This window comes from Puma concolor, chromosome D1 (assembly GCF_028749965.1).
Source record: "Puma concolor isolate L17-30 chromosome D1, mPumCon1.1.hap2, whole genome shotgun sequence".
Taxonomy (NCBI): domain Eukaryota; kingdom Metazoa; phylum Chordata; class Mammalia; order Carnivora; family Felidae; genus Puma; species Puma concolor.
In genome coordinates this window covers 47,754,828-47,779,364 of record NC_141676.1, presented here as the reverse complement: position 1 = coordinate 47,779,364, position 24,537 = coordinate 47,754,828, and the positions used below count along the sequence as shown (strand labels likewise).

At 45.3% G+C, this 24,537-nt stretch overlaps 1 protein-coding gene across 1 annotated transcript in view; it reads right to left on the bottom strand.

The window, feature by feature from the left end:
- The window catches only part of LOC147576652 (uncharacterized), a 161,043-nt gene that overhangs the window by 25,636 nt on the left and 110,870 nt on the right, over nucleotides 1–24,537 (bottom strand). The window contains exons 4-5 of the mRNA XM_086677971.1: nucleotides 23,354–23,442; nucleotides 13,087–13,299 (exon numbers count right to left, since the gene is read on the bottom strand). Of these exons, the coding sequence (XP_086534097.1) occupies nucleotides 13,215–13,299; nucleotides 23,354–23,442 (174 nt within the window). The 3' untranslated portion in view covers nucleotides 13,087–13,214. The remainder of the gene's footprint in view (nucleotides 1–13,086; nucleotides 13,300–23,353; nucleotides 23,443–24,537) is intronic.

Below are 24,537 nucleotides of genomic sequence, written 5' to 3'. Positions count from 1 at the left end.
ATACCAGTAATGCAATAAAAAGTTCTAAAAGGGACCCAGAAGGATTCACAGCGAGCACAATGACCCGGGGAAGATATGGCCCTTATGTGCCATGGTGTTAGCATGCAGCTAATAGTGGGCATAGAATAAGGAAAGCAGAGATCAGCCAGTGCATGAGGAAGAGTAAGTGATGTCAAACTGGGTGGAGGCAGAGGAAGGGACTGTACCAGGCAAAGTGCTCATGGAGTTCAAATATGGTCCATAGTAAAGCAAGCGACAGAAAGGGGTCTATAGGGATCACTATCTAATCTAACATGCAAAATAAAGAAGAACCCCATATAGCAGGAAGCTATACTATATAATGTGCAGTGCTATGTCACCATGCCATAGATCTATCTGTTCAGGTTGGATCCAAGCAATGTTGAGAGGAACACAATTCAGGGTCTGATCTCCCAGGAAGAGGGCTGTAAGGGCTAAGCAGAGGGTCAAGACTCCAGCCAAGTGATCTGGGATTTGGGAAAGTCCCCTAATCTGAAAGAAAGTGTATGATAAGAGGAAGGGAGCCACAAGAGGACCCAAATTGTGGATGGAGTCCACACAGTGAGAAGCAGCAATGCAGGGAAGTCTTCAACTTGGGTGGCACAGATACCCAAGGCTTGCCTGGGTTCATCACATCCTGGGTCTGGTTCATTCAACAAATATTTATTGAACTTTGACTGTGTTCAAGTCCGATTCATGCTAGGAGTACACAGAGAACATGATGCAGATTCTTCCCTAGAGAAGACTGGTCTAGCTGGGAAAACAGACCAAGCAGCAAATAACTACCATGTAGAGTGATAAACGGTAAATTGAGATACGAACAAAGTGCTGTGGGAATGCAGAAGGAAGGGACACAACTCTGCCTGGGGTACTCAGGATGGCAGAAAATATATTTCGTTAGTTTTATGGTGATCTAGATAAATTAAGAAATAAAAGGAAAAGTGGAATTCTATTACACCCTCATGCTCTGCATTCTCAACCCCATAGTCCAGACCTCATTTCATTCTTGCTGTTTCCTGTCTCCTTTGAAATGCTGAGTACAAATTAAGGATAATCATATATTGGAATTATTTGTCACTGTGTCATGAAAACGGTAATGCTTGATCAGTGTATTTCTAGATCTAAAACCTCCACACCCTCAACAGTTTGGTAGTCTCTGTCCCATGTAGTCAGATGACAGACCTGGGTGGTAACTGGATGCCACATGAAGTTGTCACAAATGACTCATATCTTAGGATAACACAGAGCACTTGATGAATCCTCTACCTCCTTTCTTCAAAATACCAGGAAAAAACACAATAAAGTGTTGGAAACCGTAGTGGTTATGTTCCCTTTCCCTGAACTGCTGACACCACTCCCAGAGAGACTTTTCAGTGGCCTCTAATGACTGGGCAGTGGACTTGTGGTTCCACACCCTGACAAGTGCTGATTGGTCCAAATTGGCCAATGTGATTCTTTCTTTCCAGACTTTAAAACTGCAACACAGGAGCTCTCTGTGCACTTCAACTGGGGAGGTGTGTATAACTGGTCCTAAGGCAGCCATGTTTGCATCATGTTTAAATGGGATAGAGAAAGGCGCTCTGCAAAAATGGGGGAATGGAGCATTTCCACAGAGGGTAGCTGGGGGAGAGTAGCGGAGGGCAAGGGAAGAGGACTGCCTTTGTACTGATGACACTGACTTCCTGGTTCAGGCTCTCTTGGAATGCCCCATTAATCCTTTCCTTTGGTGAAGAAGAAGGAGTTCATGTTCACCCTGGTCTGCTATTGAAGACCTCTCTTATTTATATAGATGCAAGGCAGGCAGCCCCAGCCATGGGGAAAAGACACAAGGGACCCTTTTACTTGTTTATGGTGTGCATAGTTCTGGGAAGAAAGTGAGAAAATTTGCATAACAGACACAGAATTTCTTCAAGGGAAGAAACCCTTGCCTCCAACCCATTCCCTCTAAGACCTAGGGGTAGGATTATCTATGGGGTCAACTTAGATGCTCCTAATCACAATCCAGCACCAGTGATAGGCACAGGAGCCCCAAAGATAAGTTGCCATAAGAATGAAGACAGGTAGAAATTATGGGGTAGTCCTGGCACCCTACGAAGAAAGGGAACAGAAACTGTGGATCAGCAGGCACTACAACCAGTTTGCATCCAGCCTTTCAGTCACTGCCATAAGCCCTATTTTGGCATCATGAATCTGACTGAAAAAGCCAATTATTGAATGCTCTAACATATAGGCTTAAAACATGGAGCCTTCCAACTAAAACTCCATAGCAGTTGAAAAAATTTCCACATCAGCATTTCTAGTAGAGATCTGAGGGAGGGTATAACTCAAAGATCATTATGCTCCATGAATTATCTCCCACAGCAGAAAGCAGGGCTTTGCTGCCTTTTACTAACAACACATAGGCTGGGGGATGTTGGAGCCTGTATTGACAGGGTCACCCAAGGTACAGCCTCCACACATTGTGGGAGAGACTGGGTGACATGGTCAATTTACTAGGGAGCCCTTTCACTGGGCAGTAGGCTCACAACTTCTCAAAATGTGCTATAGGTGGGTCAAGATGGAGCCCTAGCACCTTGCCACAGCCACTGGGCTTCAGACCCAACCCAGTGAGGCCAGCTTTCACTCAGCGGCCAACATCCTTCCACCACACTCTGCATCGCAGTAGAATGAACGGGGTTCCCAAGGTGAAAGTATAAGCATTGTATATATAAAGGGGGAGGTGTTTGTGGGCCTTGTAAGGGTTAACTGGATTTCCCATCTTCCTACTGCTACCAGCTTGGGGAGCAGGAGCGTTTACTCTGACACTTGGCTGAGGCATGCTAATCACATCCTACACTATAAATCAAAGCATTTTGGCTTCCTGATCCCTCATGGGATTAACTTCATTTCCCACCCTTGGGTTTTTGAGAAGTTCTTGTGCCCTTCCAATTAATTCTACTTTCTCCTTAAATTAGCTTGCATGGTTCTGTCATCTGCAAGTAAATAATCCCTGAATAAGGCAGAAACTAAGGTTAAGAGAAGATGATTGCCAGAATCAAGGTGGAAATTTCTCTCACTTCAGGGCTAATTTACAAAGCAAACTTTTGGTATGTCCCTGTTAAGGGTGGATTGAAATACACAGATAATGACTAAATAGACTGCCCTCTGAACCCCAGGCAGAGAACAGGGGGAAAGACAGCAAAAGCCTTTATATGCCCCTCATGCCCCACCACCTTCCCTTGGCTTGGGCATGCCAGTATCTACTAAAGCAAGAGAAATACCAACCTTATTGTTCAATATTTATGTTCTGAGGCAGCCAAATTCATGCTAATTTATTTGCTCTCTTCTCCTCCCCTGGCCCTATTTTCTTGAACTGTTCAGAAATGAAAACTTCAGGAATACAAGAGTATTGGGGGTAGAAGGTACAGGATCCCAGAAAACCACAAGTGGGGACAGGGACAGAGCCCTGGAAGCTCAGTACTCAGCAGCTTAGGGCTCTCCATGTGTTACACACACACAAAGGGGACTGGACTGAGGCTCACACTTAGGCAGAGAACAGGGGCCCCAGAACAGGAGCACAGTCCTCTGCCCAAAGGCAGATACCTGAAAAACTGCTATGCTCCTGAGCTGGTTGAGAGGCCTTGCTCTTCAGATCACCCAGCAGCTCAGGCTATGGGAAGGGGAGATGCCAGGACCATAGATGAAGTAGGGCAAAAATGAAAGAAAGTCTAGTTTAATTTCTTTTCACAAATGAACAAACAACCAAAACGCACAATATGAAGTGCAACAGAGAAATGAATAAAATTACGTCTTCCAAAAATTATTTACCACAAGAGACAGAAGAAACCTTTAGAAACATGCTTAATGTTTCGATACCATGAAAGAAGATCTGGTCTCTATAAGGTACACCAAAAGACCCACAAATGGAAACCGGGTTAAGAGAAAACCTGGGATGCACAGGAACTAGATAAAATTTTCAAAGTCACAACAGAATGCAAAATAAAATAGAAAAAGATTTTGAATTCCCCTAAATAGCAGTGATCAGCAAGATGGACTCACCATAAAAAATAAACAATTAAAAGCTGTGATATAGAGAACACACTGGGGAAAATCTCCAAGATTAGAGAAGAGGAGGGAGGGGAAAAGAATGATGAAAGGGAGGTGATAACACGGAAACAGATTGAACATCAGATCACAAGATGGTTGGTACCCAGAGCAAGAAGCTTATCTTGGTCTAGCACCTATGGGACCATTCTAATGTACGAGACCACTCTTAGGCAAGAAGGGTCCCTGCTCTGGCCCCTCACTTTGGAGAGCCCTGCTGTGACTCTCCACTGGCCATGACCCTCTTCCTAAAGCAAAGAGTCCAGTGTCTAGAGGATGAGCCCGCTCTCAGCTTGACCACACCCTGCACTCGGGATAGCACCTCGGTATCCTGAATTAAATTCTTCACCCAGGCAGCCTGAGTCGGCTTCCCAGATTTGAGCAGCCCTCTTCCCTGGACCCATTCTCCAAAAGTCAGACCACTCCTACGGTGTGGTCCCAGGCTTGAACTGCTTGCAGGGCTTACAGACAGAGCTTAGATGTGCACGTTGGGATACCCACTGTGTGCATGCAGTGACCCTTGCAGCGTGAGTCAGAGCCAGGAATGGGAAGGGAAAGAGAGGCAGTCTGGAGGCTGGGGGTCCTTGTTGGCTTTCCCGGAAATACCATATTCTCAGAACTCAGAGGAGGCTGAGAATTCCTATTTCAGTCCAGGCTTCTAGGTGCCTATGAAGGTATATTTGTGCAGGGTGGAGGAAGAACATATTTTATTTAAGAGTATATTAGCATGATTTATAACTTTTAAATATTTAAGCACATGATATGTGGTCCTTCATTTGTGCTCTTACCCTGGCCTCAGAGTTATAAGAAAGGCAGGGCTTGCCAGTTGTATTACTGTTCCTGATGATCAGCTCCCCAGGTCGCCTATATTAAGAAATGTAACCTTTAGCACTTCTTGTCCAGAGAGCTGCAGTCAGCTTCTTTTATGGAAAAGGAAGAGAAAGCTTTCTGGTAGGGCACCTGGCTACAGCTAGAACCAGGAGCTGGGACATCAAGACTCAGTAGCTCTCTCTCTTTCCCTTTGAGGTTTGGCCTAGAAAGGCAGGAAGACCCGAGAGCCAAATCCCATGCCATGAACTGCTGTCTGAGGTGACAGCCAGAGCAGAGGATTCCACCTCCACTGCCACGCTCTGGACATCGCCTTCAGGGTAGCTGACCTGCTTGTGCTTTCCGCTGGCGAGACTCAGTTGCTTAATTCCTAAATGTTGTGGTGCCCAGTCAGTGGCATTTTGCTTCTGGTTGCACAGGTCTGCTACAGCAAAATCCACCTCCTCATGCCGGGAGCATGTTAACAATTTTAACCCACAGGGCCCTGATCAGTTCTGCTGAGTACCTTCCCCTGAGCATAATGTTGGGGAGAGCTCTTGCTGCTCTGTATGGTGACGCCTGTGTGTGGCCAATACAGGAACTTCTGTGTGAGGCCACCCCTGATACATCACCAGGGGCAGTGGAAGGGTATGGACTGGGCTTCTGGACTTGCCACTATTACTCACAGATGGGTACTGGTGAAGGTTAACTTTACGTGTCAGCTTGGCTAGGCTATGGTGCCCAGTTGTTTGGTCAAACACCAGCCTGGATGTTGCTGTGAAAGTATTTTTCAGTTGTGATTAACATTTTTTTAAATTTTTTTAAATTTACATCCAAATTAGTTAATGCACACAACAATAATGCAACAATCATAACGCAACAATGATTTTAGGAGTAGATTCCTTAGTGCCCCTTAACCATTTAGACCATCTCCTACTCCCACAACCCCTCCAGTAACCCTCAGTTTGTTCTCCATATTTATGAGTCTCTTCTGTTTTGTCCCCCTCCCTGTTTTTATATGATTTTTGTTTCCCTTCCCTTATGTTGATCTGTTTTGTCTCTTAAAGTCCTCATATGAGTGAAGTCATATGATTTTTGTCTTTCTCTGACTAATTTCACTTAGCATAATACCCTCCAGTTCCATCCATGTAGTTGCAAATGGCACGGTTTCATTCTTTTTGATTGCCAAGTAATACTCCATTGTAATATATATACCACCAGATGTGATTAACATTTAAATCACTTGACTCTGAGCAAAGTAGACTACCCTCCATGATGTGGGTGGACTTCATTCAATGAGCTGAAGACTGACCAGAGACTGAGAATTCCCTAAGAAGAAGGTATTATCCTCAAGAATGCAACATAGTATATAGATACAGTATATATATATATATATATATATATATATATATATATATATAGTGTATATATGTATGTGTATATATATATATGTATGTATATGTACTGTATATGTACTATATATATGTATGTGTGCATGTCCTATTGGTCTATTTCTCTATGAAACTCTAATACAGTACTCAAGCATTACATTCTGGCAGTGGGCTGGGGGTACTGTTTGTAGCCCAACCTGTACAGCAGGGCACCTTGCTTGACCAAAACTCTTTCGAATCAGATCAAAGCCCCAGACCAAAGGCTGACAGTCAAGACCATTCTCCATGCTCAGTAAGCCCTAGAAATGTAGGAACTGGATTTCACATTGGTGTCCTGGCATAAGGCCAGGCAAGCAGAAGGGATCCAGAAGGGAAGCTGCTACCACTTCCTGTTCGGCTCACTTCTAGACAACCTGGTCACAGGGCATGGGACAACAGGCCAGCTCTAGGAGTCACCCTTTGATGAGGAGGGAATTTCCACTGTGCCGGGCCGGGCTTCCGCTGGCCATGGGCCTTGGCAGGGCTGAGCCTCATGGTAGCTGGTTATGAAAGCTGGCAGCTAGGGAGGGCTGGAGACAAGGAGCCAGCAGAGCTGGACTGGGGGCTTGGTGAGGTTCCCAGTGGCATCCACGGAGGATGGGCCGAGTCCAGGTCAGCTTAACCCAGACTCGCTACTATGTGGGTGGGAGAAGAGCTGCAGCCAGAATAATAATGTGGCATCTGACTTGGTTTCCTGAGACTTGGTTTCCTCATCAGGAAAGTGGGACTAATAATATCTCAAGGCAGAGCAATGAGAACTTAAAAGGGTGACATTTACTCTCTCTCTTTAAAAATAAATATGGGGCGCCTAGGTGGCTCAGTCGGTTGAGCGTCCGACTTTGGCTCAGGTCATGATCTTGCGGTTCATGGGTTTGAGCTGCACGTCAGGCTCTGTGCTGACAGCTTAGAGCCCGGAGCCTGCTTCAGATTCTGTGTCTCCCTCTCTCTCTGTCCCTCCCCTGCTCATGTTCTTTCTGTCTCTTGTCTCTCAACAATAAATAAGTGTTAAGAAAAAATTTTTTAATAAATAAACTTAAAAAGTGATTTTTAAAAAGGGGGTGCCTGGGTGGCTCAGTTAAGTGACTGACTCTTGGTTTCAGCTCAGGTCGTGATCTCAGGGTTCGTGAATTCAAGCCCCACGTCAGGCTCTGTGCTGACAGTGCAGAAAGAATTTGAAAGGGTGACATTTGTGTGGAAGTGCCAGGCACACTGCTTGTGTCCAAAAAATGTCAGTGTCCTTCCTTCTCCCAGGAAGGATGGGACATCCACCATGAGGGGTGAAGTGAGCAGGCTCTGGAGTGCTTTGTGAACCTGCACCTGCATCTTCCTCTGTAAGGTGAGATCTCTCCCCACAGAATTATCACAAGGACCCATGTAGAGTACTTTGCAGAGTATGCCTTCAGTAAATGCTGGAAAAAGAAACCTGTGTGACCCCCGCTCTTCAGGATGACACAGAAACAACCGATATAGGTTTAATTTTCTCTTGTGACATTGCAGGAGGGAAGAGAAGCAAATAGCAGTGGTATGATTTGCAAGGTGGTGCCAGCCCTGCTCTGGAGAACTGCATCTGGTCAGCATTGAGTGCTGGCCTCCGGCTGAAACCTTCAGCCTATAATACTGCACTTTGCCACCTGCCGCCCATGCTTATTAGTCTGAGGCAGTGAGAGGACATGCCTAATGACACACATAGCCCTGTGTGCAGACCAGGAGGGCCTGAGGCTTATTCCAAAACCACTGTCTATCCAGAGGATGGAGCCAGCCTGGCCAGTTCATTCTCCAGGCTGGAAAGGGAGGCCTGTGGCTGTGGACAGATGGCTCTGACCTCTTTTGTCTTGCTCAGCCTAGGAGGATGTGTCTTCCTACACACAGAACTATTCTTTTGCTCTTCTTCAATCAACAGTTTTAGAAATCCTCCTGATTCTGAATATGTATTGGGGCAGGGGGGAAACTTATTTTTTTTTATTTATTTTTTAATATTTATTTATTTTTCAGAGAGAGACAGAGTGTGAGCTGGGGAGGAGCAGAGAGAGAGGGAAACACGTAATCCAAAGCAGGCTCCAGGCTCTGAGCTGTCGGCACAGAGCCAGATGCAGGGCTCCAACCCACGAACCATGAGATCATGACCTGAGCCAAAGGCACACACTTAACCAACTGAGCCACCCAGGTGCCCCAGGGAGGAGGGCAATTTAGAAGCATATCTCCCCTGAGGAGGGTGCATCCTGTTCAAGGACACTCCCTTCCAAATATACAAGACTGGCCAGGAGTTCAATTGGAAAGGAGGCACTAGCCACTGGGGAAGCAAAGAGGAGAAAGAAAGAGTGAGAAGCAGTGCTCCCAGCTGAGGAAAGAGCTGAGAAATATTTGAGGGACAGGAACATCTAGGATCTATAAGTTATGTACCTTTTTTTAATGTATCCAAAATCATCAGTGAGGTCTGCGAGATGCATAGTTCCATATGTGAGTTCATGTGTGTGTAAGTTTAGAAAAGCAATGAGTTCCACACCTGATAAACATGGTGTGGACACAAGTCCACACGGGATTACAGAAATCAATCATGGAATGGGGATTCACATCCATATTCCCCAGAGCTTAAGAGACCAGGAGATCCCAGCTGACATGAAATATGAACCAGGTTTAGTCGGATGCTCACCTCACAGAGCCCAGGTCTTGCAAATCTGCTCAATCTTGTATTGGGGTAAAGCTTTAAGCAGCCGCTCCCTTGCTCAGCTTTGCCTTATTCTGATCTTGCTCTCCAAGGTGAACAGCCATGTCTACAAATGAAGCCAGTTGTCGTGAATGCCAGGATCCCTATCTCGACAGATGGAAATCAGACTTGTCCCTTGAAATGCTCCCAGGATTCCAAGGACAGCAGGCCTGGAGCTGTTCGAAAGAGGCCTCCTGTACCAGCTGGCTGCCTTCTTTCTTGCAACAAAGAGCTTTATTTGGAACTATCTAGACTCCCATTGTCTTACAAAGTAACTAGCAACCCAGAATGTTCTTGAATTATCCCTTTGCCTCTCCATCCAATCTCCGACAAACACCCAATACTCCTAGGCCTGCTACGGTGTAGAAAGCTGAGCACTTTCTCAGGGGCTGCTCATTTCTTCCTATTTTCAAATTAACCACACTACAAAAAGTCCCCACAGCTATAGAGTTGATAACAACAGTGAACAGATATTTGACAGACACTCTGCTGGGCCTTTTGAACAGACTGTCCCATTTCATGCTTACAGTGCCCCTATGCAGAGGTGCAATTATTGTACCTGTATTGAAAATTATTCCCATTTTCACAGACAAGAAACTGATGAAATTCAAGTTCTACTGACATACCTCCATCACTTACTTGGCATCAGACTACATGCCTTCACTTTAATCATCAATTCTTTTTAAAAAATAATAATAATTTCTTGAACACCTACCATGTGAGTCAATACTGTTATTCTTATGTTAAATACTGTTATTCTTATGATAAACCAAGCTGGAAGTAGTGAATTGAAATCATCCAGGGTTACTTGGTACATGGGAGATTTTCATGATTGTGCCTGAGGAGTGGATCTATGCGAAATCTTGAGTTACAAGTGGTCAATAATGGTCCATTTTAATCAGGATTTCAACAAAAGACAAGATTTCTGGAATGTCACACAAACAACATTGGCAAGAAAAGAGAGGTAGAAATAGACCAGGCAGCCAGAAAGCCAGTGGCTTCCCAAGTCCAAGGTATTCAGTTTGAGAGAATAAAGGAATCATTCCATTTCAAGGTGTAATTGAGTTTCTTTTTTTAGAGGATCATTATGTACCAAACCCCAGGCCAGATTTCACTCTTCCTGTGAAAGCCCAGTCTGTGTTTGCATTTGTAATCTTTTCCCGTGACAGAGGATCCAGGGCCCAATGGAGTTGGTACAACACTTATGCAGCCCTTGGCAGTTGGGAGAGGAGGTACCAACCACACAGAACTAGGGATCCCACTCTGTCACTGAGGCTGGCCCAAAAGATGTAGCAGAATGAGCTAGAACAGTGTCTCAAAAACTACAGCTCTTTGAGGCTCTGCAGTACTTTCCAGTTGCAAGAGGCAACCATTTCTAGGGCAATGCATGGCCAACAATTTGACCCATCACAAATTGGTGGGGGGGTTATGACAGGATCAGCCCTCTGTCTCCATTTCTGATGGGGAGAGACAGCTACTCCCTCACTCGCTTCAGGGCCACTTCAAGGCATTGAAGGATTCATGATGGTATAAAACCAGATGCTGTAAGGCTGATGATTTCACTACAGTCTTCCTCCTATGTGTGTCAGTCAATAGCTCCCTGACCTCAAAAGTCCTAAAAACAGTGCCTGATGACTGAGAGCCGCCCCCTCTGCCCCCGTGTCTCTCCCTCCTTCTCTCTCTCTCTCTCTCTCTCATCAGCCGGCAGTTTCTAGATCATTAACATTCTGGATTACATTAGATTAGAAAGGCATTTCAGACAATTCGAAGTCAAAGCCATGGGCCTGATGGGCCTAGCCCCAGGATGAATGAACCACACTTCCTCATCACATCTTGGGTGATTAGTTCTCTAAATGACATAATTAAGGTTTGTGACACTGGAGACTACACTCCAAGAGGGTCTGTCTCTACTTGCAACCATGCTGAGCTATATGTTACAGTGAAGTCTGTTGGAGACCCTGGTTTGTGGGGGTTAAGAACATGGAGTCGCGAGTCATCTAGAACGAGGTTTTCATCCAAACTCTATTAGTTGTGAGACTTTAAACAAGTTACTTAATTTTTCTACATCTGTTTCTTCATCTGTGTGATGGCAATGGAAAAAGATAGTATAGGAAAGTGAGAAACTAGGAAGGGTCTGGGATTTTGCACTAACAAGTTAGCCTGCTTTTCATTTTGTAAATGTTTATTTACTTATTTAGAGAGAGCAGGGGAGGGGCAGAGAGAGAGGGAGAAAGAATCACAAGGAGGCTCTGCACTGCCAGCAGGGAGCCCAACTTGGGGCTTGAACTCACGAACCGTGAGATCATGACCTGAGCTGAAACCAAGAGCCAGATGCTTAACCAACTGAGCCAGCCAGGCACCCCTAGCCTGCCTTGCATTTTACTTAAAGAAAAATCCAAACTCCCCAGGGTTGCCCACAGACCTCTGCATGATCAACTTAGCTCTACTCTTCAAGCCACCCTGGCACCCCTTCTATTCTAGAATACATCGATTTTTTTTTTCCCGCCTCAAAACCTTTTCTCAATATTGTTATCTGCCTGGACTAATCCAGATTTTGGGCATGAAAGTCACATCCTCAAAGAGCCTTTATTGGCCACCCTTATCTAAAAGGCCTCATCCCCTCCCTCACCCTACTGGCCATTATTGGCTATCTTTATTTCCTTTCAAACATTTTGGGGGTCAATGAAGTGGTCAGCTCTCAGGGACCTGCAGAGCCTAGGGAAGGCACAAGATTAAATACTGCACTTTGAGGGTGGAATGAACAGGGGGTACCTATTTTTAAAATGCAAACACCCCTGGGGCTCCTGGGTGGCTCAGTCAGTTAGGCATCCGACTTTAGCTCAGGTCATGATCTCACGGTTTGCGGGTTCAAGCCCTGTGTCGGGCTCTGTGCTGACAGCTCAGAACTTGGAGCCTGCTTCAGATTCTGTGTCTCCTCTCTCTCTGCCCCTCCCATGCTCATACTCTGTCTCTCAATAATAAATAAATGTAAAATAAAATAAAATAAAATAAAATAAAATTAAATTAAATTAAATTAAATTTTAAAAATGCAAAAACCCCTGAGAAGGCACAAATTGATAAGCTCAACAAGTTCCTCTCATGCCCATAGGAGAAGCTTCTGGCCTTAAGTGCCCTGAGCATGGATGGAAGGGGATGGAAGAGTATGAAGGAGTGGTAGCAAAACGCTGCCTCCCTAAAATAATGAATTTGAATTTCTGACATAAACCCCCACTCCTACCCACCCCTGAGGCACTGAACTGCAAACATGGAGCCCAAGCATTTTTAAGTGGTGCTGGACTTTAACCTGCAAATGCATATTGGTGATATCCATATATTCATTTTCTTGTGGCTGCTGTAACAAAGTATCATAAACTTGTGTGGTGTTTAGGAGGCATTTAAAGCCCCACTGCCTGGCTTTAAAGCCCAGAAATTTATTCTCCTATGGTTCTGGGGTTTAGAAGTTCAAAATCAGTATCACTGGGCCAAAATCAAAAGGTTAGCAGGGCCGTGCTTACTGTAGAGTCTAGGAGAGAATTTGTTCCTTGCCTTTTCCAGTTTCTGGCGGCTGCCGGTAGCCACATGCCTCCAATCTCTGAGGTCAGCATCCTCAAATCTATTTTATTATCACATCACCTTCTCTTCTCAGCCTTTGACACCAGATGGTATCAAATATCTCTCTGCCCATCTCTCATAAAGATACGTGTGACTGTGTTTAGTGCCCACCCAGATAATCCAGGATAATCTCCCCCTCTCAAAGTCCTTAATGCAATCACATCTCTTGTGACACATAAGGTAACATTCACAGGTTCCAGGGATTAGGACACGGATACCTCTCAGGGAGCCATATTTCAGCCAACCGCACTCGAACAGGTGGAAAACAAAAAAGAAGCAAAGACCCTTTTGCTACCTAGGTTATGGCAGAGAGGGAAGGAAGGGGGGAAGTGAAATTGGGAAGCAAAAGTGTGCTGGAAGTAAAGCTGGACTCCAGACCTGTGAACTGGAAAGCAGGAGAGGTCCGTGCACAGGGAGGTAGAGGACCCATACCTTCACAGGACGTTCCCCCCTAGGCCTGGCCTCTCATAGCCCATGTGGGATCCCAGAGGTAGCTTTGGCAGGGAGTTTGGAGTCTTGGGGCTAGAGAAGCTTGGGAAGAGCCCTTATGGAGAGGAGAGTCATCTCATGTGATGGGCGTGGGACACAAATGGGCCTTTTCCAGAGGTCAGAAAATGGATCCAATAGAGGCAGGTTACCTTGGGCCTAGAGGGAAGACAGACATGGAAAAATTATATTTGGCTCTCCACACATTTGACACTGATTGTCCTCTTTCTTGAAGCTCTCCCTTCTGGTTCTCCTCTTGCCTCTGTAACTGTTCCCTCAGGGTCCCTTTCTCTGGCCCCAGGTGTCCATAGTAGTAACCTGCTCCTAATGATCCCATATGGTCTCTTTCCCTACCTTTGATTCACTTTCTGCAAAATAAATAGAGTGAGATAATCGGTGTTAAAAGCACTGTGTCTGAGCCCCACTGCCTGGCTTTCAATTCTGGCTGTACCACCTCCTATGTGTGGTCTCAGACAAGTGCCTTACAGGCTGTATCGCTGAGTTCAGAATCTCCTTGCAGGAAATGGGGACAATCAGGCTGTCTGAGGAACTGAGATAAAGCACACAATTAGCTGGCAGCTGGTGAACAACGTTAGCCATTGTTGGTATTTGTTGCAGTTGTTGCCTTGTTCAGCTCTCTACTTGTCTTCTGTTGTGTGTCTGAACCCAGGAGGGGTGGGAGGGGGTGCCAAGTGACCACGGTCATCAGGCAGAGGGGCAGAGCTGGAAGGGAGTGGGAGGGGAGAAAAGATGGGCACCAAGGCTGTCCCCTCATGGAAAAAACATTTTTCTGAGGGTGACAGCAGCAAGGAGAGAAGCTGAGGCTGTACCCCCCGAGACCCAGGAGCAATAGAGCATGGTGTGTCCCCCAACACCTGCTGCCCTTCTCCTCGTCCCTCAGCCAGCCATAGCCCCTAAGACTTGGCTGACCCCTGGTCTTCCTAATTTCCTGCTGGAGAAGATGGAGGGGCTCTGAACAATGCTGCACAGAGTGGAAACACTGGGCCTATGGAGAAAGGTGAAAGGGGCAGGAATTATTTAGTTAGACAGGAAGCAGCCAAGGAGAGATTTAATAACAGTCTTTGAAGATCTGAAGGGTTATTATATAGAAATTGGTGACCAGCTGGCCCTTCTTCGCTCAGAGCACAGGGCCAAAGGAAATGAGTTTATGCTCTGGAAGAAGAGATATTCAGGTTAGGTAAAGATAGATAGATAGACAGAAAGATGATAGATAGGTAGGTAGGTAGGTAGGTAGATAGATAGATAGATAGATAGATAGATAATGATCTTCCTGTGTGGGTGGAATGGGCCATTAATGGACCTACAGTGGACACACATGGTGCAGCATGATGCTTGGAGGACAGGCCTCCAGAGTACTCAGGGACACCTCTATACAAGCAGTGATCTGAGGAGCAGACACCAATTGACTGGGATGGCAGTGTCTTTCCCAGTTGATATAGTGATGGGCCCTCTCCCCAACTCCCAGCCCCCATCCCATCTCCTACCCCCCGGAACAAAATCCTTGGAATTGTGTGGAGAAAAATAGGTCATCCTATTGGGAGTGGGATGGTGGTGAACCATGCAGGGGGGCACTTTTCTCATAATAAAAAGAAGAATGCTCCCCAAACACCACACAAATGCACCAGAATCTCATGAATTGCCCCTATGCCTTTTCTTGGAGATGAGCTTTCTCTGTTTAGGTGAAAATGGCCTTTCTGTTCTGGGCTACCGGTGGCTGAAGCGGGTCCCTTGGCTCATTCATTTAACAGACATTCATGGAGTGCCTGGGCCATGCTTGAAGGTAACAGGACTGGCAGCTTCATGAAACAGAGCAGTTATGTTTAGTGGTGAAAATCAAAAAGAACACAGATTCTCATTCGGCTCGGGGTCCTCTCTTCTCACAAATGGAGGATGCTGGCAGGAAAGAACCAGACTGTGTGTCTTTCTCAGAGCTATGGTCACCCACACTTCCTAATATTTAGCCCTTGCTCTCTGCCAGGCCCAGTACTCAAATGCATAGTATCTCATTGAATCATCATGAGACCACATTGAGGTTCTGTTATTAACTCCCTGGCAAAACACTAGTATCAACCTCATGAGGTTGTTGCAGTTACACAAGTTAAAATAGTAAGGCACACCTCTGCCGTATAAGCACACGCTATTATCATTGCTGCTGCTGATGTTGTTAAAGAGACCAAATGTTCCATCCAAGTTCACTCAGCTTGTAAGGCAGAGCCAGGCCTATCTGACACCAAAGTCTATGCCCTTTCTTTCTGTCCACTCACCACACATGGAGGCACCATGCACTGCAGTCAAAAGTATAGGCTCTAGGAGTTAGAAAAACAGACTGCCATTTGAATTCCAGCTCTGCTGGTTTCCAACTAGGTGATCTTGGGCAAGCCACTTTGTCCCTCTGAACTTTAGTTTATGAATCTATAAATGGGGATAATAATAGGACCGGCCTCCAAGTTAATTTTGAAGATTAAGTGCTATAGGACATGAAAACTCTAAATAAGTACTTAATGCACATCATTATTATTACTCTCATCAGCCATTGAAAGGGCAAAGACTAATTCACCAAAAAAAACCCCAGAATTCTAAGCTGGCAAAGAAGAGATACACTACTTTGGGCTTCAGGTCATCTGGAGACCCCCTCCTAACACATTCCTGATAATACTGTCAAGAGGTGGCTTTTTGGTAGTTGAAGATTTCACCAGAGTGTCTGTTTCATTGTCCTTAAATCCATAAAAACTGGCCAGAAAATCCCTGAGTATCCTTGACACTTTAAGAACACTGGATAGATCAACAATAGTTTCGGAGGCTTCAGGTCTAATGTGACAGAGAAGCCCACCCAGGCCAGCAGTGGGGCGGTTTCTATTCTGAAGGTCAAAGGTGGGCTTTAATGCTGCAACCTGTCAGGGGCTACTGAGAGCCCCATGCACCTAACATGTGCTTGACACAAGCTTGCATCTAGAAACAAGGAGACAGAGACAAGATCAATGGTCAGGAATACACAGGGGTACGTTCAAAGACTTCTGCTGCTGTTGCAGGAAATAAACTGGCTTCCGTTGTCTTTCACCTGAGTTGCTCTGTTGAGACTCTTCTAAGTCACATTTTAAGTTTTAATTCTATATTCGTCTTAGGGAGTAAATACCAATGACCCACCACTTGAGTCCTTTGTAATAAATACCATTTTATTGTAAATGGCAGATCCCTTGCTCAAAGCACAGGTGAGAACCAAAACATAAAGCAGAATCCCCTCTGGAGCGGGACGGGGCGGTGCTTGGCCCCAGCCAGAAACCCAATGACCATCCAGGGTCTTGTAAAAGCAAACACTAACATAAGCACTTACCATAGTCCTGGCACTATTTGAAGTGCTCTGCATATATTAACTCATTTAATCCACACAGCAACCCTATGAAGTTGGAAATATTATCATCTTCATTCTATATATGGGGAAACTGAGGCACAGAGAGGCTAATACCTAGCCCAAGATCAAACAGCTAGTAATCTGCTGAACGACAATTTGAATTTCTGTTCTTTACTTAGGAGCTATATTCAGGCCTCTCCTGTGCAGGAGCATGGACATATAGGACTGAGACCTCAGAGCCCCTAAAGAAATACGAAGCGGCACTTGGGGGTGGGAGCGTGCAAGACGATGAGTATGGGCATTACATTAGGAACTGAGTGCTAGAATCTTCTTTTTTCTTTTCATGTTCTTTTTTAGTAATGGTGGGGGTGGTGTTGGTTGGTATCGATTGCTAGTTTTACCTCTCTAAAAGGGTATTTGTTCCTAGATGCAAGTCTAAGTATGGAGCTTGGAGTGATTTTTTTTTTTTTTTTTTTTTAATTTTTTTTTTTTCAACGTTTATTTATTTTTGGGACAGAGAGAGACAGAGCATGAATGGGGGAGGGGCAGAGAGAGAGGGAGACACAGAATCGGAAACAGGCTCCAGGCTCTGAGCCATCAGCCCAGAGCCCGACGCGGGGCTCGAACTCACGGACCGCGAGACCGTGACCTGGCTGAAGTCGGACACCTAACCGACTGCGCCACCCAGGCGCCCCGGAGTGATTTTTTTTAGCCAGCTGATAAGCTAGCAAGTATCCCATAGACCCAAGGTCAGTGACAGCAGTAGCAGGACAAGTCCATTGCTGCATCTGGGGTGTGTCGGGTCTCAGAAACTATGAGAGTCCATATGGTCCTGTCAGAGGCCAGAGGCTATGTCTAGCAAAAGGTGACCACCACTAAGCTCCAATTAGAGCAAGAGCCTCAGTGGCAACTGCTCCCCTCAGTGTAGCCATGGTGACCCCAGGACTCAGACTGATGAAAGGTTTACAGGGAAGGATTTGGAAAGAAGGTGGATGGAAGAGCAGACAAGGGAAAGAGAAGTAAAAGAAATGGTGATTCTAGATGTGTCTGGATCAGGAGCATTCCTGGTGGAGACCCCAGACAATTCTGACATCTCCAGGGCTGTGTTCTTGGCTCGGCCCATCTAGAATCCTGTCTGCAAGAGTTGACCCTTGGCCACCCAGAGGTCCAAGTTCAATTCTAAGACCATCTGGGACACCTATGGAAAGTTGCCTATGAAAAGCGTCACCTAGGCCTATGAAAATTATGTTAACTATAGCTATAGCCTAAGGCATCTATCTCCCATTTTTTGGTGATGGTGACCTTACTCCTACCACCTAAGAAACCAAGCTTGCTCAAGCTCTCTTAGCTTTCAGCTCAGAAAAGGAAGAAGTGAAGGGCTTTTTGTTTTTCCCAGGTGGAGCCTACATTAGGCTTTTCAACAGGACCATTTCTAGGTACGCCACTGAGTCATAGAAATGCAGGGAAGGAGAGCCTCTTCTCCCCACACAGATATAAAGGTGCCAGTGCTAGCAGAGGTACAGAGCAGCAGAGAACCAAGAAAGGAGAAATCAGGCTTTGTACTGGGCCAAGTGAGCATTGCCTGGTCAGATCTCACACTGACAGTAAACAGCCAACCAGTTGTGCTGGTGCATTCTAGCCCCAGCCTAGAGGAAGGAGCCTCCATAGTCAGTTTCCAGCATTATTTTCTGGTTGTTCTGTGCATGCATTCTATCTTCCCCTACCACCCCCAACAAGTCCTTGAGCTACTAAAGAACCTTGTCATAGGAGATGATATTTTAAACATTTATCTCAAAAAGTAACAATTAGTCACATTGACTGATGGCTTGGCTAATGAACTGGGAGAACTAGCTGGAGGGTGTTAGTGAACTATGTGACTCATCATCTCCACTTATCAGCTACCCACTCTCCCCCCACCAATTGAAACAGGAGAGTCTCCAAGGAAGGAAGACAAGAATTAGTACCAGCTCAGAGCTTCTAAGCACTGAGCCAGGCCCGCTGCCCACATTATCTTGCTTACTTCTATACAACCCCCTTGAGATGGAGCTGTTGCATTTAGAAGGGGAAAAGCATGTATGGAGCTCTGATGTTCCTGGAGAGGCCTTCTTAGGGGACGTGGGTCACGTTGGTGAATTCACCTTGTCACAAGCCCTGGCATCCCTAGCCTTGCAGTCTCAGAAAACTCACAAACAAAGAGCAGACCCATTTGTTGGGGACAGATTCATGGGAACCAAGCTCAAGACCGCGTGTTAACATGGCCATGACAATGAGAAGTGCATCCATCCCATGGAACAGAATACTGCATTGTCTATGAATATTGGAAGCCAAGTTATTCACAAATGGCCATGTGGTGAACGTAGAATCAGCAGAGAGGTGGCTGATGGGGGAGTCCAGAGTAGTGCTCAGAGGACTCTGTAATTACGGTTCATCTACTGAGTCTCAGCTCAGGAGTCACTCTGCAGGAAGCCTCCCTGTCCCCATCCTCCATCCTCAATACCAAAGCCAGGCCAACACACCCTCTCTATGATCCCAGAATGCATAGTCCTCCCATGGCACTGGCCACACTATTCAACAATCCTCACTAACCACACTAATAGTCTGCACTGCTGCCTATCACTCTCCTTTGAGGCCAGGAGGGTGCCTCATTCCTATGATGTCCCTTTCACCTGCCATGTAGACAGTTCTTTGCTACTGGAGACATTAAAAAATGCAAATCTAAATCTTTGAGCCAGGACTCCCTCCTAACTGGGCAGTGCCTGAGGGTCTGCCAACTTTGGGTATGCTGACCTTACCCTTCTGTTTGTTCTCCAAAGAGTATATATACTGCTGTGAGTTTGTTTCCTACTAGCAAAATTATGATCACACACCACACTCACCTTCCTAAGACTAGACCTAGTCTTCTCAACTGACATTTGTATATCACCTGCTACACATCAGACCCACAGCATGTCCTGGGTCCCTCCACTTGTAACTTGTACTGTACATGCAGAGTTTTGGATTTAGTTCTCAGAGGGCAACCAAAATATCTAACGATAAGGGAGTGGTTAAATAAACCATACCTCCTTACAATGGCCTACTGTGCATCCAACACAATGATGTTTTAATGAAGCAGAGGAATGCTTATTCTATGATATTATGGGGAAAGGAAGTACATCATATGTACATCATGTAATTTTATCTGTGTGAATAAAAGCATAAAGTACTAGAAAGATTTATTTAACTGCTAAAAGTAGCTACTTCTACATGGGAGGGTAACAGTTGATTCCAACCCCCTTTCTCGTTAAGCCTTTCTGTGCTTCCCAATCTATAGTAAGTATGATGTTACTTTTATAGTTAAGTAAAACAATAAACTTTACTGAAAAATTCATGACTAGAATATTTACCATTTCTCTAAAAAATATATTTGTATTTAATTATGTATCTTCTAATGATTTTTTTTTTTTTTGGTAAGTCACAGAGAAACTGGATTATAAAAAAGTCTCCTCCTTCCCATATCCCAGGCAGAAGAGGTATCCCAGTGTGTCTACAACTGGGATCTAGAACTGGTGTCAACCCTGTCCAGGCTTGTCTCCCTTCCCCATCCCCCTTTCACCCAGATGCTTTCCTGGGTCACCCCTGTCAGCATGAGGAATAAACTGTCCAAGGTCATGTGTAAAGATGGAAAGACACATACAATGCTTCCATTAAAGGACTAGGTAGTTACTGACATGACTTCAAATTCTTTCCAATAATTATGTGATGCTTCAACCAAATCTCTCCTATGTAGCATTTTTAAAAATTTTGGCCTCATTTTACTGACATAAGATTCACATAACATAAAATTAACCATTTGATAATGAACAATTTAGTGGCATTCAATACAGTGTTGTGTGACCACCATCTATGTCTAGTTCCAAAATTTTTTCATCACCCCAACAGAAAACCTCATGCAGTAAAATAGTTCTTCACATTCTCCTCTCTCCCCAACCCCTGGCAACCACCAATCTGTGCCTGTGTGTATGAATTTATTATTCTGAATATTTCATATAAATGGAATTATACAACAGGTGGCATTTTGAGTCTGGCTTCTTATACTTAGCTTAATCTTTTCAAGGTTCATCCATGTTATAGCATGTATATTTCATTCTTTTTGTGGCTAAATCATATTCCATTGTATGGATCTACCACATTTTGTTTATCCATCCATCCAATGATGGACATTTGGGCTATTTCCACCTTCTGGCTATTGTGAGTAGGGCTGCTATGAATATATGTGCACATGTACTTGGCTTCTATGTAGTATTAATGACCTTATATTTTAGGGTAAATATCTGTTCTCACCATCTCAAGGCTTCCATCTGGGGACTGCCACATTCAGGAGCCAACCTCTCTGTGCTCCAAACCAGGACAAAGTTCCAGCAAGTCAGAAAGATTGAAAATGTTGTCGATTCAAAAACAGCTAGCCGTGACAGGCCTTGGAGGTGGATTCTAGGAGCAAATTAGTGGGAGAAAAAGAGGATGTGGCAAAGAAGGAGTAATTACTACTACAAATCTCTGGGAGTGTCATTTAGTTAAGCAAAATGGTGGCAACTGAATTGGCCACATCCAACTTCTCATTCATTATTAATGTCTGAGAGTAGGTTTCATTGTGCTAATACCTCATGGTGCAGCTCTGGCTGGACCCCTAGACATATTTAGGGAAAGAGTGCCACACATCTCAGCTGACCACTGGCTTCCAGATGTGCTAGGTCTCATCAACTGGCTTCACCAAACCCCCAGAGAATGGCTTTGTCCCAGCAAACAGGATGAGCAAGACATCATCCCAAATATGGTGACCCATCCCAACTTGTGTTTCCTGGCCACACTGGGCAGCTAGGTGCAAATTAGGGAAAACAGCTCAGAGAGGAGGTCAACTTTAATGGTTAGGAGTCCAGACTCTGAAACCAGAGAACTGCCAGCCTGCAGTTGAACTCTGCCTCCGGTTCTTGCTAGCTGTGTGACCTTGTGCAAGTCACAACCACTCTGAGCCTCAGTTTACCAACTGTCAACAGGCAATAGTGGAAAATACCAACCTCATCCAGGTGCTATATAATTTAAAAGAGAGTGTAGGATACGTTAGTTGAAGAGCTCAATAAATGTCAGTTAGCTAGGGTGGTATTGTAACACAGAGTAGTTCCAGGATTATATCCCCTGCCAGCATACTGCAAGAGCCCCAGTTCCCTTATCCCAGGAAGGCCCAAGGAGACCAATTTAAGTCTCCTAGTCTCCCTGTGGCAACCATTTTCCTAGCCTCAGACACACGCACACAGGCCCAATGCCCTCTACCTGGCTGTGGCTGATGCCACCAGATCCCTGGAACCTTCTCTTCATCTGGGGGCACAGACTGTCTCAGGCTTTAGCATCTGAAATGTAGCCCTCACACATCAAGCAGGGCCCAGAGGCCAACATCGGAATAACTCCTCCAGGGAGATGGGGTAAGGGGCTATTGATTCTTTTGGCTTTTTATCTTCTTTTTAAGAAATATGTATGCATGTTTAAAAAATATGTACATTTAAAGATACCGCGCTTAATAAGTAATACACAAATATGGCAAAAATAAATATAGGAATGAGTACATTCTGGGAACCATTGATTGATTCTAGTCTGAAGTGACTTCTGAGCCTGTGACTATGACTTATACAATGACCCCCTGATGTCATTGGATCTCTTTACCTCAAGGCCATATTCACCAAACAGCCTTTTCCTACTTACACTCCCTCTCAGCAAGGTGCTATGTTAAGTGCTGACACATACAAAGGGGAAGAAGAAATGAGCTCTGTCCTCACACCTGGTAAACTAGGCAGGCATGTCCACCAATAGCACTTGGAGGGAGCAGCCAGAGGGAACTCCTTTGGATGTTTCTGTCAGTGGTGCTTCCAGGCTGGGCTTAAAGGTCCCTGAAATATCTAGACTCTGAGCTGATGAGACTCCATCAAAGAAGTTGGTCAAAACAGATGCTATGGGGTTAGAACTTTGCAACATGCTGGTGTATTGCAGTGTGGTGGTACACAAGCGGTGATCCCATGCTAAGGGCAGTGGGGCTATCAGGTTGTCACATGACAACCCTCGTGGCATGGCGTGGTGGTGGCAGTAGTGTGCGGTATAGGGTCTGCCTACACTCTCACAGTGTGGAGTTGTGTCAGTGCCAAGTTCCACTTTGTCGTGGTGGAAAGTTCTGGCCATGTGCTGTTACAGCTGTCAGCAATATTGTGCCCACTTGCCAAGTTGTTACCAGGTCACGATGGCTTTCCTGTGCTCCAGCTTTATGAGCTTGCATTGTGATGTGGCAGTGGGATAGGGTGCAACACCACCTTTCTTGCTAGAGGGACTCCCATGTGGTTTGTGACCAGAAATTCTTTTCATTTCAGTGCCCAAGACACTGCGTGTTCCCTTCACTAGTCCATTTCCTCCTGAAACCCCAGCAAGGGCTGCAAACACGCCACACGCATTTCTCCTCAGGCAGAAGAGCATTTAGTGACGGTTACCGGGGAGGCCTAGTAACTATGATCTCAGTTTTGTCTCGGGGGTCTGCCAGGTGCTTTCTGAAGCTGCCACATAAAAGGCAATTGTCAGGCCAAGTCCAAGGAGGCAGGAAAGGAGCAGAGGCACAGCTCAATCCCCTAGTCAGGGTTAACCATCTCCTGGCAGTGGCTCCTAACTCACCAAGGGAGCAGTCAGCTGGCCAGCTTCTGCCCTTGTGCCTGGTGACCGTGGCCTGCCCCACTGGCCCAAAGAGCCTCTGAGGCTGAAGGTTCTCAAGATACCCGTGTCCTGCCTGCATTTTGTCAAGAAAGGCATGGAACCATACAAAACTGTGGTCCTGACCTTAAAATGTGTCTGTTCAGTACACATGAGGCAGAAATCTGCTCATTCCCATATGCCTCACTTCTCCGGGCCTCATAGGCTGGGGGAGTCTGGTAAGACAAAACAAGGGATTCTCATTACTCATGGTAGTTAGGTCACATCAGGCTGTCTCCAATCGGAACCACTGCTCACAGAGGAAATCAGGACTAGTTTCTTATGAGCCTCCACTCACAACATAGCTTTGTTTTCTGTGCGTTTCTGTGTAAACACCTTATTTAATATATATTGTCAATTCATTAACATTGACCTTACAGCCAACAGCATTATAACTCATGCCTCAACAAAGCTTATCTAACACACATACTTTCTCTGTAAGGCACATCCCAGCTTTCTTGTGCTTAGGAACCCAACTTGTGTTTAGCAGACAGTTCTTCAGCACCACACCTGAAGCCCTTTAGACAAGGAAATCAACCAAATAAAGCCCAAAAATGCAGAAGAAAACGTGGCACTAAATAGACTGGAAAGGACCCTTGTTACCAGTATGAGAACTGAAACAAGAAGGCAGAGCTCACTTGTCCAACTTCAGCCAGGTATGTGCACGTCAGGCCACTCAAATTTGTCGCCATTCTGCACATGCCATAAATGACCATGAAATCACCTTAAGTATTGATGTTGGGGTTACAAATAGATTTTAGCCAGTAGGCAAATTTGCAGATACATAATCTGCAAATAATGAGGATGTCCTGCAACTAGAAAAAGCATATTTAGAGACGTAGAGGACACAAGGAATCATTCATTCTAAGTGCTTTACATGTGTTGACTCATTTAATCCTGCCAGCAACACAATGAAGTGGGTGTTACTACTCTCCCTATTTACAGTTCAGGGAATGGAGGCAAAAAGCATCAAGGAATTTGCAGAGGTTCCCACAGCCAGGAACTGACAAAGCCAGGATATGAATCAGGTATCTTGCTCTAGAACCCCCATGCTTAATCCATATTGCCTCTGGGTAGAAATCTCCATCAATGACCTTAGTTTCTTAAGAGAATCACTTGGAAGTCAAAGAGCTGAACCCATTACCTTTCCTCTAGCATGGCAGGCTGACTCATACATTCTAATCCTGAGCAACTGAAGCTTTTCTAATGTTTCCAATGAAGCTGGTCTCCCATCTGTTATTTGATGGTCTCCACTGAAGCTTCTAATACTG